Source organism: Lampris incognitus, chromosome 9 (genome assembly GCF_029633865.1).
Source record: "Lampris incognitus isolate fLamInc1 chromosome 9, fLamInc1.hap2, whole genome shotgun sequence".
NCBI lineage: Eukaryota > Metazoa > Chordata > Actinopteri > Lampriformes > Lampridae > Lampris > Lampris incognitus.
In genome coordinates this window covers 22,282,317-22,302,694 of record NC_079219.1, presented here as the reverse complement: position 1 = coordinate 22,302,694, position 20,378 = coordinate 22,282,317, and the positions used below count along the sequence as shown (strand labels likewise).

The window sequence follows — 20,378 nt, the reverse complement described above, 5'->3', positions numbered from 1 at the left end:
GTTCATTTAAGAGACTAGCACTTGTGGAATGCCGTTGATGGACTCCGAAATATTGTTCCCGGATAAAGATCCAACCATGTAATTAATGTTTCTTTCAAAGGGGGGGAGGACAATACCGCCGGGTCGAACCATTTAATTTCATTTAATTTTCCATCCCATTTGCCGCGAACACTGCTCCTGGCCTGACACAGAGCCTTTGACTCCTCGCCGGGCTCCAGTGCGCGCATTGGATCTGGACTCACCCTTCTACTTTGAGAAGGCTCGCAAGCAGAAAGGAAACGTCTCTCCCCCTTTTTCCTCTCCGGGAATAATTAATTTCACTTTGAGAACTGCGAGACCTTTAGCATGCACGGGACGAGACGGCCGTGTAGGCTGAAGGCTTGGCTGTGTGTGTGTGTGTGGGGGGGGGGGGGGGTAGCGGGCATGCACCGTTATCGCCGAGTGGATGGGAAGCGGCCCGCAAATGGCGACGCGTTAATAAATAACCGGCCGCGCAGCCGGAGTTAATGTGCGCCTATTGACGAAATTGTTCGCGTGTCGTTCACGCTCTGTGGAGAGGGGGAGAGGGGAGAGAGAGGCCCCGCAGAATGGAGCAGTGGGATGCCTTTACACTCCAGATAGATAGATAGACAGAGAGAGAGAGAGAGAGACAGACAGACAGACAGACAGACGACAAGTCAAACACACACACACACACACACACACACACACACACACACACACACACACACACACACACACACACACACACACACACACACACACACAAATCAACACCGACGTGGCGGCATCAAGACATTTTCATGACCCGAATTTGTCGCCCACAGGTTCTTGGTGCAACTGTCCTTGAAATAACAGTCAGTTTTGACTTTCTGACGTTTGGAGTCCCAAAACGCTGTGCCAAACATCGGCTATATACAGTGATATGCAGCGATGGAATGAATGGTGCATTTTCAGTCTTCGTTCCTTGTGAAGGCCTATATATGGTCAAATCAGTCTATAATTACGTTTTGATTGCTTGGTAAGATAAACCATTATGTCTTTAGATTACCTTTACACACTTTTTATGAGAACTTGCAATAGCATATATATATGCGATAATATGCATATGTGCATATATGCATAGATGCAACAATATGCATATATATGCGATAATATGCATATGTGCAATTATATATATATAATTGCACATATGCAGATATGCATATTATTGAATATGCATACGTGCATTATTGCATAGATGCAATAATATGCATATGTGCATATATGCAATTATATATATAAATATAATTGCATATATGCACATATGCATATTATTGCATATATATGGCGTGTATTTGTGATTGGAATGGTTGTGTAATTGACGTGTGATGGGAATGTGTATCTAACTGCATGATTTTGGGATAAGTGGGACATATAATGCAGGATGGCGGGAGAAAGTTGTAAAATTGTTCTGAAAGGCCTCGCCATATGACTTTAAAAAAAAAGAAAAGAAAGAAATGCATGCATGATAGGAGCTGCAAAGAAGACGCGACAAGAAACCCACAAGTGTGAGAAATGGAAAGATGGTGGTGGTTATTTTCGAGCTGTTGCTTTTTTTTTTTCTCCCTTCCTCTGGTGGTTCTCCCTTTGAGTACCTGCCTGATCTCAACCCGCCGGCACACGCCGAGAGTCAATAGAAATTAACAAGTCCTCCAAACATTCCTGCTCCTTTTGTTAAAGTAAGGACACAAAGAGGAGAATAAAGTGCTTTGAAGTATGTAAAACCAAAAGAAGGCCAGCCAAGTAGATTTAAAGTAGTCATTTATTTCCAAAAAAACGGCTTGAAAGGGAATAATGAAAAGGGTGAGAATTTATGGATAAATTATACAGCGGATTTGTCAGTTAAAATATCGGAACTGTCTGGCGGACAAAGCCACATGCTGAGGATTAATGGTAACTCCAGACCTTTGATTGTGCACCCTCTTTTCTCTGCCCTTGACAAATTGGATTTTGGGGATGGGAAGGTCGCCTGGCCTTTTGTCTCCTGACCGTTTTGCAGCAATTCATTTGGTGCTATAGGGTGAGGGAAAGTCTCCATGTGACCACCTCGGCCCCGGTTTCTCCCCCCTCCGCCCCCCCCCCCCCTCTGCTCACAGCTGCTCAGAGAGCCAAACTCTCTCACACGCCGCGTGCGCGCCTACTGCCCACATGCTCGTCCTTGCGCCTTAATGCGCCGAGGGGATACCTCGCCGCTCCATTAGAAAAGCCGGATCACATACGCCGGCGCGTCACTTTCCGGGCGGAGGTTGGCCTGTCCTCATCTTCCCGACTCTCCCCCCCACTACTCAGTCTCTAGAATCAGTCACCGCTCGCTCTTCATGGTTCTGATCTCGCCGCGCGCCGAGCCAGCCATGCAAGCCGCGCGGACGTCCGCTATCAGTGTGTGTGCAGACTGCAGCATCCCCGCAGGTCTCCGGATAGGACCGGTGGCCGGCATCTTCAAACTCGGGAAGTACGTGTCGGACCGCAAAGACGTGGGCCCCAAGAAAAAGGTATTCTGAAACTTTTTATTTTTTTATATAGGCTTATATATACTTATTGTACAGTTATGTCTTTATATTCGGTGGTGTACTTTTAATGTGGAAAAAAAAGCAACCTCTTTTGATTTGATTTTCTGGATGGGTGTAAAACAGCAAATGCACTGAAAGATTTCAAGTTAAAAGGCCGAGAATATCTTTCTTTTTTCCCCTTCAAATTATTAAATTAAAACAAAAAATATTCAACAAACGACAAAACTTTGAACTCTGTGATGGCGGACGATTCAGAGCACAGTTTTGTTCATAGAAGAAGAAGAAATAAAATTTGCGCTGTCTAAACGTATTTTTGGGGAAAAAAAACAATACGGAAACAGCTATATTTGTGCACACTGGCTGTTTTGTTTTCCACACATTCTTATTATTTCAGAAGCTGACAGGTCAAAAGGAACGGTTTTAAGCCACGCTGTCAAAGTCCATCGGACGTATTGGTCGCTAGGCTGTTTGTGCTGTCAGGTTGGAGATAATTGACGTGTATATTAGCGGCCGACTTGTCAGTCTGGGGTTTTATTTAACCGCCCTAATGGGCCGTTTGGGACGCTTGCAGCCGTTTCACATCTCACAGGCAGCCATTTAATCCTGACGCAAGCCAGCCAAGGAGAGGTGCCATCGCACAAACCATAGGCGCCCTCGAGGTAAAACAAAATAAATAGATCTTTTTTATTTGAACGGAAATTGAGTAGGATACAATTTGAGCTGTTAGCAGATTGAAATGGAAGTTTCTAGACAAAATCGCCGGTATGGCGACGAAGACCCACATAATAACAACAATAATAAAGGGCTTCGTAGTGAAGAAACAATCGCTGGCCATTATTCGGTAAAATATCAGAAGCAAGCGCGTGCATTTGTAGAATGACTCTCGCGGGGGATTGACGCCACGGGACATGGTGAGTGACGTGTGAGGATGCACGCGGCCCCGGGCTGCGCGCAGTCATCAGGTGCGGCCCCCGTGTCCCCGGCTGTGTCAAACGTCACGCTCCGATCTATAATCTCTCTCAGCAGATTAGAGACGCTCTGACACTCCTCACATTCGTTTCCCATATCAACTCAATTAGGCCCATGTGTCCTTCTCTTTAGTCAATTATCAGCGCGGCCCAACAGAGCGGATAAAACGCCTTTAAACGGGTTTGGGATACCCCAGGTTATACCAGACAATATCCAGGGCGAACGACACTAAATAATTAAATGAATAAAGACAGATAGACTGACAGACCCAAGGATAGATCCGATTGCCTAATTTATTTTTTATGCTTTTTTTCTCCCTCCAATAACACAGGAAAAGCAATTAAATGAAAAAGACAGAGAGAAATAGAGAAATTATTACTAATAATAATGATAATTTACAGATGCTCAAGCATTAATTTGCATGTGTGTGTGTGCGTGCGTGCGTGCGTGTGTGTGTGTGTGTGTGTGTGTCGGGGAAAAAAAGAGGGTGTGTTTATAGGATCTATGTGTCTCATTATACGTCTTGTAATTGCTGTTCTCCGCTAGATTCGCATGGTGAGGGGAGAGTTGGTGGACGAGTCGGGTTGTCCTGTGCCGGACTGGATCGGCTTGATACGCGCCGCCAGGAACAGTCAAGAGCAAAACCTAGAAGCTGTCTCTGATTTACCCGGTGGACAGGTGACCTTCTTCTTCTTCTTCTTCTTCTTCTTCTTCTTCTTCTTCTTCTTCTTCTTCTTCTTCTTCTTCTTCTTCTTCTTCTTCTTCTTCTTCTTCTTCTTCCTCTTCTTCTTCTTCTTCTTCTTCTTCTTCTATATAAAAGGTTCCGCCAGTTGTAATTGATAGCTGCTCTTTTTTTGGGGGGGAACATGTCAGTCATCTTTCTCTCTGGGCTCTCTCCCGTTAGATTTTCTACCGCGTGCTGAGGGAGGTCCCTGCAGGAGAGGAGCTGAGTGTGTGGTACTCCAACCCTCTGGCCCAGTGGTACGACATACCCACCACCGCCACGCCGACGCACGACGAAAAAGGTAAACACCGCGGCAGAAACCACGCCAAGGGCACCACACGTCACCTCCGTCCACAGCCTAATTTACCGACGCTCGGCCAAACTTTTCAATGGGCCCCACAATTATGTCGTAAAGGCCTCGTGCTGCGGACGCCCGCGACCACCATCGACATTTTGAGGAGAGTGTCATTACACCGGTTAAGCCCCTGTCAGTAGCGCCGTGCCCGATGATGGCGGCGAGGCACTGCAGTCAGTTATTTTGCACTTTCTCACTGTGTATTGTTTTATTATTATCATTATTATTATTATCATTATCATTCCAAAGCAAAGGCAATCGAAATAATCGTGAAAAAAGTTACTTTTTAAAAAGTGTTAAATGTGTTTATCCTTCAAGTGGTTAATGCAATGTTATGGGCTGCAAGTACGATGAAATTATGATCTACCTGTCTGTCTGTCTGTCTGTCTGTCTGTCTGTCTGTCTGGGTGAATAGGCCGAGCCATCTGAGGGTGAAGCGCCGTGTTTTACGATTAAAGCATTGGCCTAGCCTATTTCTGGACCGTAAAAACACAAAACATTAACCCGGACTATATTAATATTACTATTAATATTAACTCGATGCAATAACCGACAGCGAGCTTGGTCATTATAATGCGCCTGCCGTTTTGCGCACACTGTTTGGGTCAGCAGTTGATGCTTGGGGATTAATTTTCTGTTAATTGCTTTGCTTGCAATGGGACACCAGCTTAATCCATGTAATCCGATTTTAAAAATATATTATAAACGAATTTTACACAGCAAATTCCCTTGATAGCCAATGAATTTAGATGATCCCCCTGCAAATGATAACAAGCCAAAAGAGGAGTCCTTCCTCCTGCACCCAAACCATGATTGTGCAAAACGAATGAAAATAGGATCAATCCGGTCATAAAAAGAAGAAGAAGAAGAAGAAGGAGAATAAACAGAAATCGACGTGTCTCAGTGATCACTGAAGGACAGGACGGTGATTCAGTCGCTGGACAAAGGTTAACAAATGTCACCGCGTCATTAATATTCATGTATTCAAAAGCAAATAAATTCAAAAAACAAGTGCTTCACGGCAAATTAGCTTGGGTGCGCGAGGTATTGTTGCCTAATGAATGCTAACTTTTATGTGGGATGTATATTGCCCTGATTCTGCGGCGCGGCTCTGTACGCCGCTCTTCGGCCGACACACAGCGCGCTCCTTGACATACGCTTTCCTATTATTTGCCATCAACAGATGGGCCACCGCCATTGTTTCTGGCGACTTGCGATTTCAAGCAACAGCTGCTGTCACTTCCACGGGAAAGAGCAGAGGCAGAGAGAGGGAGAGAGAGAGAGAGAGAGAGCGACAGAGAGAGAGAGAGAGGGAGAGAGAGAGGGAGAGGGAGAGAGAGAGAGAGAGGGGGAGAGAGAGAGAGAGAGAGAGAGAGAGAGAGAGAGAGAGAGAGAGAGAGAGAGAGAGAGAGAGAGAGAGAGAGAGAGAGAGCACTATTCAATGCATGGGTTTCTGTGCGCCAGATTGGGCAGGGCGTTTGCTCTTTTGATGGCGACAGTAAACAATGGCCAGTGTGAGGATTACAAAATCATTACATGTATATCAGCGTCCAATAACTCCACTGGGGTCATTACGCGGGGCCAAAAGAGTGCACAGCCTAATTCTAACGGGGTTGTGTTCATTGAGAAGCTTTGCAAGACAATGCACTCGTGTATTTAAACTTTAGGAGGGACATTTGTTTAGTATTGGTCTTTTTTTGCAAGTTCCCGCGCCGTTCATTTGGATTTTACGCACCGAGCTGCATTTTACGCACGGGAACTGACAACAATATAACGCGTCCATTATTACTCTGTGTTGTGTTATATTGTGTTGTGTCACTTTATCGTATCATTAACACCACGTGTCCTGTTCTTTCTCCAGGTGAGGAGCGCTACATCTGTTGGTATTGTTGGAGGATATTCAAATACCCCAACACACTCAAGGCGCACGTCCACTTCCACTGCGCTCTGAGCAACGGACGGGGGGTTGTAAACAACGAGCAGGCCCGAGGCACGGAGAGCTTCAACAGGTCACCGAAATCCGGAGACATCCCCAACACCTCGACCTCTCCGAGCAACGGACACAACACCTCCATCTCAGACTCTGGCAGGCGGACTGTGTCCTCCTCGCCTTTCGTGAACAAAGCGGCGCTGTCCAAGAAAACCAACTCGGAGGAGCAGGACAGGGCTCTTGACATGAGCGTAACCTCAGCCAGAAACCACGGACACCTCCTTGGCGTCGGAGCTGCGTCCTCCGTACTGAGCAACATGGGCTTCCACCCCGGCGTGCGTTCCGCGTTCAAGCCTATGGGCGTCTCCAAAGTGTCGGCCACCGACGTCTGCAGGGAGGACTCCAAACTCAGCGGCCTGGGATTCAGCAAACTCGTTGGCAACATGAAGCCAATGCGCAATATCAACGAGGCGTTGAACGGTGGCAGCCATCCGCCAAAGTGTGTACCCACAATGGACTCGACTTCCCCCATGGTGCCATGCGCAAACGCCATCCGGGGTTTCCCGGTGCTACCTCACATTGAGGAGAACTCCGCTTTCAAGCAGGTGGAGAGCAGGGTGCACCCCGGCCTGTCCCCGTCCCGTTACCCCCAGATGCCCCCTGGATTTCACTTTGAAAGATTCTCCCTCCCTCAGTTCGACGGTGTCAAGCCCTACAGCGGAGACTGTAACATCCCCCTCATGCCCTTCACCGTCTACAACGGGGAGCTCCTTTATAGCTCGCCGTACTACCCGCTCAAATTCCATTTTAGCAATCTGCTCAAGTACCCAGAGTCGATGTCCTATTTCGGCGCCCCGTCTCTGAACCAAGACCTCGGCTCCATCGCGAACATCGACAGGGAGATAGCCATGCACACGCAGCAGCTGTCGGAAATCGCCGTGGAGAAGAACAGGGCGAGGCTGGACTCGATGCCCGCCGGCAACGCGGGCTCCGGCAAGCCCAAGAAGGGCCACCTGTGTCTGTACTGCGGCAAGCTGTACTCGAGAAAATACGGACTTAAAATACACATGAGAACACACACGGGGTACAAGCCGCTCAAGTGCAAAGTGTGTTTCCGGCCCTTCGGCGACCCGAGCAACCTGAACAAGCACATCCGCCTCCACGCGGAGGGCAACACCCCGTACAGGTGCGAGTTCTGCGGCAAGGTGCTGGTGCGCAGGAGAGACCTGGAGCGCCACGTCAAGTCCAGACACCCCGGGCAGACCATCAAGAAGACCGACGACAAAGCCGAGGGCATGTTCGACGACGCCGAGCAGAAGAGCGACAACGACAGTGACGTCGACGTGTGCTTCACCGACGACCAGAGCGACCAGGAGTCCAGCAAACACAACGACTGAAGCGCCTCCGCGCGCGCCGCCGCCGCCGTCACAGACTGATCATATACTTGTTGACTTTCGCGGGACTGTTTTTTTTTTTAATTGTATGTTTGTCTCCCGAGACGATATATTTATGGTTTTTTAAAAGCTACTAAAGTATGATAAAACAGAAAAGAAAAGTGGTTTAAGCCTACATTTCATCAGACGGAATAGGGTGACATCCCGCGGAGCCTTTATGAGCTGTGAAACAAGACGACACAGGCCCTCTCCTCCCACCGCGTCACGTGCACTTTAAACGGCAAGGGCGTCTCATTTCAACAATCCGGCTAAACGAAGAGTACAACGGCGCAATTGAACTCGCTGCCTGCTTTTCTCACTTCACTATAAAGATGTGATGCTCCCTAGCCTGAGGAAATACCGTTGAGTTTGCACTTTCTCGTCCGGACATATTAATACATATGCTGTTCCTAAAGAAGCGGTCGGCAGCATCCGGTTTATTTAACGACTCACTTCTAGAAAAAAAATAAAAATAAATGAATAAATACATGAAAAAAATACTGATTTCGTTAATGTAAATTGTAAAGTGTGATATTTCACAGTCCGATAGAGAGGAAAAAAAGCACTGTGTAGGTTTGTTTATAAAGTGATATTGTCCACAGACAATATTTCCTTCCTGTTCATTGAGTTGTTCGATTTTTAATAAATATATTTCAAAAATATCCACAATGTTGTTATAAAGTTTCATTTTGACGAAAGCAGTCCGAGACCTGCTCATCCTCACACCTGATGTGAACACGTGCAGCTGTGCAGGACCGAATCAATTTGTCTTAGGATGCAAATTTATACAAATGGAAAAAAAGGTTTCTTATTTCAATGAGAGTTTTTCCTTAATTGTCTGCATTGAAAAGGGGAATTGGGCTGAAAGTTGTAAAATCCTCCAGATCACAAGACTTGCTGGTGAGCAGTCAGCCTTCATGTGTGTTCATTCAAGGCCCGTTTCCATTTTGAAACACCTTAAAGCACCACTAGCGAGGCACGATGAAGGTGCACGAGGGCAAAATCTACAATACGTACACCCTGAACATATGTCCCTCGTTCAGCCTTATACATCTTCTTCATCTTCATCACTGTCTTCTTAATTTTATTACTATCATTATTATTATTATTGTTGTTGCTGTCAGCCTGTCAGGGACGAATGTAATATAACAGCCAAACCCAGGCGATCCAGTTTTAACGTGCCACCCCGATAAGAAAAGGATTTGATTGGTTTTTGGCGGTTGGGCCAAAAGGAATTAGCATTCATTCATTCATTCATTCATTCATTCATTCATTCATTCATTCATTCATTCATTATCTTTTTTCATCTGTGGAAGTGCCCAAGGTCTGAAGTTGTTTCAGCCAACGAAAAAGATGAATTCCCAAGAAAGTAAAAAAAATGATTGAAACGTGGTTAAAACTAGGGAAAATGTCGGGTCACACGAGTCGGTAAATGGGAGGATTTGATTGGGCCGAGAGTGTGAATGCAAGGGCAAGCAGCACCCAAGAGAGGAACAAGGTGATAACTCACGTTTGGCCTCACTTACATGGATTCTCCCAAACGAGCTGACGCCCGTGTCACGGCGCGTGTCTCGCGGGACGAAGCTCTGACGTCTCCTCCGTACCTTGCCGTCTGACACACGAGTCGGAGTCAACCCGCCTCCTGCAAACAGAACCAGCGGAGGCGTCAGACTTTGCCACGGCAGGAGCGCCTCCCGTGCGGCGCTCCGCATTCATACACGTGCATATCAACCACATGTGAACATCTATTCTGACAACTCCGAAAAACAGCGGATGAGTTTATCTCATCGTGCTGCTGTCTTGCATCATCGCTACAGGATTATCTGGAAAACGTCTCGTTACAACATGCGCGATAATATATATATATATTTTAAAAATGGTGCAATGAGCATTTAAAAAAACAATATATCAATATGCTGCAGTATATCTCAAGATATACGAGATATCCTTGTAGGTATGTCTTGAGCAATATATATCACTATGAGTTGGCTGAATGAAAAGAGGGGGGGGGGCATTGCTGTATCTTTCTTATAAGATGAAAGAAAGAAAGAAAGAAAAGAAAAGAACTGGCCTTGAGATGTCCTGCTGGATCCGTTTGTTAAACACACGGCACCTATAGTGCGCTAACCTTTGTAGTCTCTTCTCTCGGTACCAGTTGTTATGTTAAAGTCACACAGGCAGGAGCCTTCGCCAGTGGTGTCAGGTGAAAGCGGCGGTTCGTGGTGAATACAATCAGCAAGGAAGGCCCACGCATGTCGCTGCGGTCTCTTTTATCGCGGTGCGGGGCTGTGGCACGAATGTGTGCAGATCTTGTGCAGAATATATGCGAGGCCCGCAGTACAAAGCGTTTATCGTGACCCCTCCGCCTTTCTCATCGACTTCTGTGCCGGGTTTTTTTTGGTCTTTTTTTCTTCTTCCTGCTCCGTTGTTAACACGTGTGCCTGGACTATCAACCTGTGGGGACAATAGTGGTGCTGTAAAGATGATCTGGAACAGCACATCCTCTCCATCTCCTGTTAACATGGAGTCAGTGCTAATACGAGTCAGAAATTTGCTCAGCACGAACCAAGTGTGCTCGGTTTTTTTGGCAGTCATGAGGAAATAAATGTCCTATACGTCATTATATTCAAATATATATATATATATATACTAAAATGGGCAATCAGATAAAGGCGTATTTAATACGGTAGAGATTTGGCTACATGACGTAAGAATACACAATACACGAGAACTCCTTACAACTGTTGTCAAATACCCACAATGAATAAACCCACAGTAATTATTGTAGGGTTAACCACCAAGTATAACCACTATCAGCAGGGGAGCAGCTTTGGAGAGTCTGAGTTGACTGTCCCTTTTTGTATTGATGATTCCCTTGTGGCAAATGTATCTGCTGTTATATGCTCTCTTCTCAGGACTCTCTGCTGTGGGCCCCTCCATCCATCTGGACCGAGTCCAGACACTGTTCTCTTCAAGTTTCGTTCTCCCTCTCACACCAACCAACACTCTCCCCATCCCCATTGCATCCATCCCCTCCCACCAGCGTTTTCAATCAATTAGTGCCGTTCATTAGTCGGGGACACTGGGGGAAAAAAAGAGTTTGATTGAGAGACTTTGACTCCCAGCCTAGAATTTCACCCAAAACCAGTCTCCACCGGCTGTCTCCACCAGGCCAACCACCACCACGAGACTGCCCAGTCCCAGGCACTGATTTGCTCTCTTCTGAGGCCTGTGTGAGTACTACTGATTTCAGGGCTTCATGTAGGAAATGAAATAAAACAAAAACGGACAATCCCATGGTTCCTTTGAGTGTGCTGCTTCAACTGACCAATAAATGCAACAGAAATGGTTAAAAGAGTGGAAAAGCCACGAGTTCTTTACTTACCGTAAAGAAAAAGCACTTGTTTTTAGCCTGTCTCCACCCACCAACATAAAAAAGGGTGTAGATGTAGAGGACAGTGATGGTGGTGGTAATGGGAGGGGGGGTGCCGTGTTGTAATAGATCAACACATCCCACCTTCTCACAAGTCTACCCAGGGAGTTTAGTTAGCACCTCATAAGTGTTCTAACCATAGAACCTGAATGAGTAGAACGGACGTTCCCACTCAAGTCAACATAGCAGGATGGTCAGAGCGGAGGCCATTTTCATTTGAACCGCTGCCGTTGTAAAAACCAGTGACAGTTGTAGCGGGCTAACTTTCCTCTAAACGGACTTGCGCTAAACCGGGGACTCACTGAAGTGAGGTTTTGCCGTAACGACCAATCGAGCAGTGGAGTAGTAGTACGAACATTTGCGGCTCCACTGAGGTGTGCTGTTACCATAACAACTAATATTAATCGCCATTTTGTTTTGAACTACTCGAATGACCAAGGCAAACAGCTCAATGTCCGTTCTACTCTCATTCAATTTCTATGTTTTCGTTTTTTTTGTTTTTTGTTTGTTTGTTGTTTTTTTTTGAGTGGGGGGGTTTCCTCCTTCTTTCCTCCCCAATTGTACTTGGCCAATTACCCCACTCTTCCGAGCTGTCCCGGTCACTGGCCACCTCCTCTGCCGATCCGGGGAGGGCTGCAGACTACCACATGCTTCCATGTGTCGCCAGCTGCTTCTTTTCACCTGACAGTGAGGAGTTTCGCCAGGAGGACGTAGCGCGTGGGAGGATCACGCTATTTCCCCGTTCCTTCTCCCCCCAGAACAGGCGCCCCGACAGATCAGAGGAGGCGCTAGTGCAGCGACCAGGACACATACCCACATCCGGCTTCCCACCCACAGACACGGCCAATTGTGTCTGTAGGGACGCCTGACCAAGCCGGCGGTAACACGGAGATTCGAACCGGCAATCCCCATGTTGGTAGGCAATGGAATAGACCGCCACCCCACCCCAAAGGCCAATTTCTATGGTTCTAACACAATGGACCCGATGTCAGCTGCCTGAGTGACACGGTTCCGGTGACTTTGATGCCCCCATATTAAAGGGTCTTATTTTCGTAGTTTTTGCCATTGTGCATACCAGCCATATCACTTTGCTCACCGTCTTAATTGTCAAGACTGAGATGAGTCCACCACTAGCTTTGCAGCAGCATCTTAAACCGGGATCAGACTACACGAATTCAGCCCGATTTTGACATAATTTTGTTGTTGCCGACAAATCTCCAGCGTTCAGCCCGATTACCCCATATAGTGTGACTTACTCGAAGATCAGCGATGTGGCATCTAGGATGCCCCACGATACCCCAACGAAAAGTCAAGCACGTCAGATTTTTTTGTATATTCCTGCTTAGTCTGACAAATCCTACGACGTGTTCCTTGATGCTGACCAATAGAATGACAGAGTGCTTTCTGGTGCACATATGTAAACGAGAAAGAGGGATGTTGCTGTTGCTGCTGTCAGGTGGTACGATGAAACTGAGCAGTGGCAACAATACCCCTGTCTTTTTGACGCTTCCTCGAGGGAGTACAATGCCAAGAAAGATAGGCTAAATGTTGGCGAGAAACAGTGGAGGCACTTCAGCAACCCAGTGAGTAGTGGTTAAGCTATGCTACATTATCATTCCCCGGTAGGACAAGACGCAACAGCGTCCACAATCGTTTTTTTGTTTGTTTGTTTGTTTGTTTCTTTCTTTTCCGCTTCGGCACACAAGACCGCAAGCATCACACATAGCGCTTCTGTAGCCATGATTGACAATTTCTTGACCCTCCTCCCTGACGACCTATGAACTCACGCAAGAGCCTGAAAGGCAGCATACAATGATTGGTTGGGGTCATACTTGTAGTGTTGCCAGCCTCCCGGCCAAGATGCGGCAAGAATGTATGGCACTATGATTACCTAATCTGACATGCTGACCCTCGTGAAAGACAAACATTTTGTGTAGTCTGATTCCGTTGTTATGGGGCAACTGAACACAGTTGTCCCATAAGACTCATCAAAAATGTTTCAACAAATCTAATTTAACCCAGTTATCTATAAATCACATACTATTTTAACTGAAAATGACAGTGCAAGTTAAGCGTTGTTACTCGAAATGTCCGATATTATCAATGGTCGACCACTGGGCTACTTTCTGGTTCAACTTGTAGGAATGACCGTAGTAGCATTCATCATATCACTACACAGCCAACACAATGAGGAAGTAGATAATGGGAAATTTGGTGACAGGCATAGGTGCAAGTCCATGAATACTGGGATGGCATCCAGTGCTTTACCTGTGCCCCCTACATAGGGTTAGTGGTTGTGTCAGGAAGGGCATCCGACGTAAGATTTTGTCAATCATCATGCGGATTGACAAGACCATACCAGATCGGTCGAGGCCCAGGTTAACAATGGCCGCCATTGGTGCTGTGCCCTCACAGGGTAGCGATGAAAACTGTAAAATCCGCTGTGGCGACCCCTGAGAAACAGGGAATAAGCAACAACAACAACAAGCAAAAGAAGAAGAAACAGAAGAAGAAGAAGGAGGAGGAGGAGACGATCATGTGGATTGACAAGACCATACCGAATCGGTCGAGGCTCCGTACCGGATTGGTCGAGGCTCCATATCGGATTGGTTGAGGCCCGGGTTAACAATGACTGCCACTGGTGCTGTGGCCTCACAGGCTACCAATGGAAACTATAAAATCCGCTGTGGCGATCCCTGAGCAACTGGGAACAAGCTGAAAGAAGAAGAAGATGGGGAAATCATGTACACAGTCTAACCGAGGCAATAGGTTATTTTTCAATTGTTGCTACTGCTGAACGGACAGGTTTAAAACCCATGTTCAGTTTCCCTATAAGATGCCCTTGTAAAGCTGTGTCTAGCAGTTGTCTCATGTCCAAAATTTTGAAATGAAGGCAGTGAGTAAAATGATATCATAACCAAAATGCATGATAGCAAAACCTATGAAAATAAGACCTAGGTTCTAAAAAAACCCAAACAGAATTATCCTTTCAGTAGGTGGTTTGTAGGGGGTTGATTGTGATGTATGTTTTTCCCCTATATGTAAGTGAAAGCAAAGATTTTCTCCCTAAAAGCAGCCATGTGAGATGTATTTTTTTGTTGAATTTATCATGAGGACGTCAATCATCTTAGGCCCATATCAAAATGTTTTCAGATCACGAATTAAAAAAAATAAATTTTACTATTACTTTAAAGACCACAAGGTCTTGGTCCAATACATACCTTTATCCTCACTAAAAATGTAGACAGCACAAGGTTTCTGGTATCGTAATGGGCACTCTCTGAAATAATGTCTGTGGAATAAACTCATGGTCTGAAACATCCTGAAGGAGAGTTCTCTACATGAGAGCCTACAGATGTTCTTCCTGCACAAAGAACTGGATACAAAGCCAAACAAGCTTCAATCTCCCGACTTAAACCAATCAATAGTCACTCTCATAGATGGAGGAAAAAAAGGTAGGAAGGTAGGTAAAAACACAACCCCCCCCTACAAAATCAGATGGTGAGAGCAGGATGTTTGCGATTAATCGTGTCAAATATAAGAAACTATTAATGTGAGGAGATTGAGTGAGTGGATGTGGATCCACTCAACTATGTATTCAATAACATTTTCTTCAAGTCAAACAATTTTTTAAAATAAATTTTCTCTCTCTATTTGTAAAAACACAGACTCTCAGTAACTCTTACGAATCACTGCGGACTGGGTGCAATGGTGGCCAAAAGAAAATGTGTGAAGGAATTTGTTTTGTTGCAATTCTCCTCTGAGACCAAAAAAATATCCTCATTGAGTTGAAATTATCATTTATATCTTTAGTCACGTAATGAAAAATCAAATTATCATATAAAACTGGTCCTGGTCAGGGCACAAATTGTTCAATATAACCGTACAAATGTAAAAATAGCAGAGTAACCTATTTACAGTACCAACTCCAAAAAATGAACATTCAAACCTCATTGCAGATGCCAAAAAATGCACACAACAAACCATATTGATATTGAGGATTTTAGTTTTAACCTATCATTAAAGTGAATACTTCACATATTATCAAAGAATTTTCATTGTTTTTTTCCACAAATTTGCTTAATTTACTTATTGTGACGTTGATCAAATGTTAGGCCAATTTAACAGTTTTTCCAGTAGAATCTGAAAATCTTTGCCCTGAAAGATGTCAGATGGCAGCGTGAATTCACTTTTGCAGTGGCCTCACCCAGTACTGTCCATGCAGTGTCTTTGTCCACGTCTGTCCACATCGTCTTTTGATGGCTAGGACAGCTGGTGCTGGATCGGCTGGGAGAGCTTGGTGAGCTGTGTACTGTGGGTCCAGCGACCACGGCCCTGCCCAGAGCTGCGCCCGAAGAGGAAAAACTGAGGGCGGTCTGACAGGACGCGGTATCGGGGCAGGCTAAGCTAACTGCTAGCCCCTGCAGACCAGCAGTTCCAATAACACCGAGGGCGGTCTGGCGGCAGCCTCACCTAGCGTCGACTGTGTTTTTGGTGTCGTCATGTGGAGTGCGGGGAGGTGTGTCGAAGGTGTCTGGCTGGGAGAGCTGGCGTTGGATCAGCTGGGGGAGTCTGGTCTGCTGCGTCTGGTGGGCCCAGGGATCACAGCCCTGCCTGGAGCTGTGCACAAAGAGAAAACACAGAGGGCGGTCTGACAGGACATGGAAGCAGAGCAGGCTAAGCTAACTGCTAGCCAATGCAGACCGACAGTTCTGACAGTCATCCTGGCGTTTGTTCTCTTGGACAGTGTTTTTTGTTTTTGTAGTTTGATATATGTGTTCTTGTAGTTTTTAGATATGTGTTTTTGTCTTTGTGTTACACTGTTGTGGGAAATGACATTTTATCAGGATTATATCAGGAACACTTTGTCGTTTAATTTCATGTACGCAACGACAAAGTGTTCCTGGTTCCTGATTATTTGAATGGTACAATGCTTTAAGTGAGATTAAGGATCGATTAAAAGGGGGGTTGAAGTGGTAGAAATTCTCTTTTATGGCAGATCCTGAATATGAGGGCTAGAGGGTCAGTAGATCAGTTGAGAGCTGTATGTCTATTTCTACCCTCTCTTTACATTGGTTGTCTTGGAGAGAGGGAAGTTGTTTAGCCTTTGTTCAGTGGTGCCTACAGAAGAGTCATGATGGGAAAGGAGGAGGCAACTGTCACATAGCATTACAAATAAGAGAAGCACGCCAGCATACAATGTCAAGTCCTAAGGAATCATTGTGTGTGTGTGTGTGTGTGTGTGTGTGTGTGTGTGTGTGTGTGTGTTTGCACACTGTATTGTGTTCAAAATTCATTCACAGCCAGTAGTCAGATAGTGAGTCTCTGCAACACCAGTGATTAAAATGGCCTGTGCTTTGGGTTAAGACATCCGATTTCCAAGGCCACGCTAAGGTCGTGGTCTATTACATCAGTATACACACCAAGATCCCAAGGAAGAGGAGATGTGATTCACTTTTGTGGGCTTGAATGCTTTTAACCTAGGGATCTATAATAAACATTGGAAGCCACTACCAACAGCACTGCCCATTCAATTCAATTGGATGTTCTGTGGATGCACCGAGATACCAAGTGAAGGACCAGGGTTGTCACTCGATGGCCATACTAGAAAGCAAAAAAAGTCCTGCAAACTAACCAAATCCTGTAACAGGGCATTTTTTGGGCCCACAGATGTATTATGAGCAATGGGTAAAAGAGAAATTGCAAGAGTAGGGGCTGTCATGAGAAAGATGTTTGTTTCTGATCTAAGCAAGTTCTCATATTTATAGCTTGCCTTTTTACATTTTTACAATTCTGTGAAACAACTCATTGCATTAGTTCATAATAATAATAATAATGCTCATGCAAAATTTTATCTATCTGGAAAAAATATAAACAAGACTCAATCAATCAATCGATCGATCGATCAATCAGTCAATCAATGGGGTGCCTCCATAGCCAAATGGTTGGAGCTCATGCCACATGCCGCCAGTTCGATTCCAGCCGGCGACATTTGTTGCATGTCTTACCTCTCAATCAATCAATCACTCAATCACTGAATCAATCAATCAATCAATCAATCAATCAATCAATCAATCAATCAATCAATCAATCAATCGAACCAAATTAAATCAAATCAAATGTCTGAGTGTGTTTTTATGTGAACGGTATTGGTTAATGGTGGGAATATAAAGTTTAACCATCCTTAATCTGCCATCGCCTGCAAAGAATGGTACAGCAAGCTCTTCCCCCGTAGATGGAGAGCAATGTGCTGCAGATGTAGCATGCACACAATGGTTTTTAATGGTAGTTACCACAAATGAAAGAGGGAGACTCAATACTGTCTTAATACCTCGAATGGAAATGTCATCATTTTTGCTTTCAGGGCCCGTCCTTCTTTCTTCATAAAAGGGCTTCATGGCTTTAAGGTTTATGGTGACATTAATCTTTTTCTTGCGCTTTGCTATATGATGCCACAAAGTTGAACAGAAATCATAAAATATAATCAATCCTAAGAAGAGAAAATACACCTCCTGGCATTTGATCTTTACACCAAGGTTAAAGTGTAAACATACCGGGATAAATAATGATGAAAATGTGATTGTGAAGATACTTGCACACAACCTCGATCTACTGACAAATTACAAAGACAAATTGTGTTTCTTTAATTCTTTGCTATCTACTGGGTCTCTTAGCAGGTCCTCCTTTCTTACAGGGTGTGGAAGAGCTCAAATGCTCAATCGTCCTTCGAAATGTTGTTAAATCAAAGATAAATTATGAATTGTTTTTCAATTCTGGGGAATGGGACGGACTGGTGCAGAAAGAACAGCTGGAAATTTCACCAGATATCATTGGAACACAACCTGAAAGGCAGAACAGCTCAGTGTAAACATGAATGTACACACACTTATATCTAATTACTCACACACACATACACAAACACACACACACACACACACACACACACCACTATAGTAACACCAACACAAGAACAGAAATGTGTGTGGTTTTAGAGAACTAGACTGGTGAGGCATCCAGTCCAGTGGTTTTCATGTGTGGTTGGAGTTATGACATTTCTGGTATCAGACAATGAGCTGTACAGGACAACAAATATCCATATTTGAGCAATATTTAACAGCTACAGTGAAATTAATATTCAAGCTAGTCACGCCGTGGTGCAGCAGGCAAACTAAGCAGCATTCAGAGACCAGTACAGACCAATCAATCATATCAGTTAATATTAGACAATGCACCCTTCTTTATCTTTGCACCTTTTCTTTAGCTTCAAATCTCATCACGTAGTTGTCGATAATTCTTTTAAAAAAAAGAAGCATTTTCTTCCACTCATTTGAGTTTCTGGTTATGCAGTACATTACCAATGAAAATGTTAAACCATGTGTCTCCACGCCTGAACTACCAATTCTAGCTCGACCTCTACAATTCTCCTCTTCCCTTTCTATTCAAAATGAATTCACTTGACGCCACACTGTGTCAGTTTACATCTGCGTTCTTTGTGGAAATTGCTTCGCAGGGACCGCCGTGATATATTATATGTGGTGAAGCAGTATAGATGTGTCGATCCAAAAAAGAAGATTCAAAACAGAAAAAAAAACCCATCAGACACCAGTCTTTTTGACCATACAGCACTAAATCTACTTTCATTCTCCAAATATTTTGGTTTTTTCCTCAGATGCAATGTGGATGTTGAACTAAAAATGTCCGTTTCGGGTGGCGAAATAAACACGTATGCACCGGCAGGGCAAGTGAAACGTCTCGGGGTGAGAGGAAAAAGCGCTTGTCTCGGTTTCTCAGTCAGTAAGATGTCAGCGATGGCGGATGTGAGGTGACGGTTTTGTTGCTCGCAGCCTGCTCTCCCGGAGCAGGTAAACTGGGAGACTAGCGCAGGTAGCGTAAACACAACACAACTGGTTGAACAGAGGAAAGAAGTGGAACGAACCTAAATACAAAGATGCACACGTGCATGCTGGCTTGCACATGCAAGGCCATCAGCATCGGCCAAATAAACAGTGACTTGTATATGGGCAATAGAGCGAGTACCCCACTAGTTAAATCATGTAGCATCCATCTCACAGAGACATGCAGCCTTCCTGGGAATGACAGAGCTTTGACATGGTGGATGTGATGTGACTGTTCTTTTGCTGGCAGCCTGCGCTCTCGGAGCAGGTAAACCAGGAGATCAGCACAGGTACACTAAACACACATGACTGGTCACAAGGTACTCCGGAGAGGAGGGCGGAAAACTATTCTCAAAAGCACTGAAGTGCACAGACACCCCCGAAAACATTCTGGTGAACACACCTAGTATATGCATATTAAAGGGCTGTAAACTGGCAGAGGATTTATACATCGATGAGCATGCATGCTCACATGCAATATCGCACTCTGCAGCATTGGTATTGGAAACGTTTGCTCTTAGTTTAAACAACTTTGAGGTTACCGAGACAACAGTTTCTTCACAACGGAGTACAAAAAAAGGGACGCATACTTGCATCAATATACAGCAAACAAGTGCGCTATGTAATACACGAGTGTACTAACACCGATGGAGGCACAGGTGGTCAGGCAGCAGATGGGTGAACAGATAGGGCCAAGCTGACAGGCGAATGTCAGTTGGACGAACGAGCTGACGGGTTTTTCTCTGGGCAAACAAGCGGACAAGAAAGCAGAGAGACTGACGCTCGGGGAAGATTCGACACAAAGGCGGCATGCCCATCCTCAGCCTCCGTCTCTAGCGATCATTAAGTCTCCAGTCTACACCCAGGCTGTCAGTTGTGATCACAGCAGGTGAAACGGTGACACCGTGGGCACACCAGCTGTGAACCACTGGTACCCTCTCCTCCTCTGTCTCTCCACCGCCGCTGCAACACAAACACATGCTAAACAGGCCGCAGTCGCCGCCGCCTCCCACATTCAGCTGCAAATGAGCCTGCTTTGGGCCCCCGGCCCCGTTTGATGTGATGACTATAAAGAGGATGAATTTTC

At 45.2% G+C, this 20,378-nt stretch overlaps 1 protein-coding gene across 1 annotated transcript; it reads left to right on the top strand.

The window, feature by feature from the left end:
• Positions 1-2,360: 2,360 nt before the first annotated feature.
• prdm13 (PR domain containing 13) lies at positions 2,361-7,927 on the top strand. Its single transcript, XM_056287097.1, has 4 exons — positions 2,361-2,534; positions 4,068-4,199; positions 4,426-4,546; positions 6,462-7,927. The coding sequence occupies exons 1-4, from the start codon at positions 2,361-2,363 to the stop codon at positions 7,925-7,927; spliced, it is 1,893 nt and encodes a 630-aa protein (XP_056143072.1).
• Positions 7,928-20,378: the final 12,451 nt, after the last annotated feature.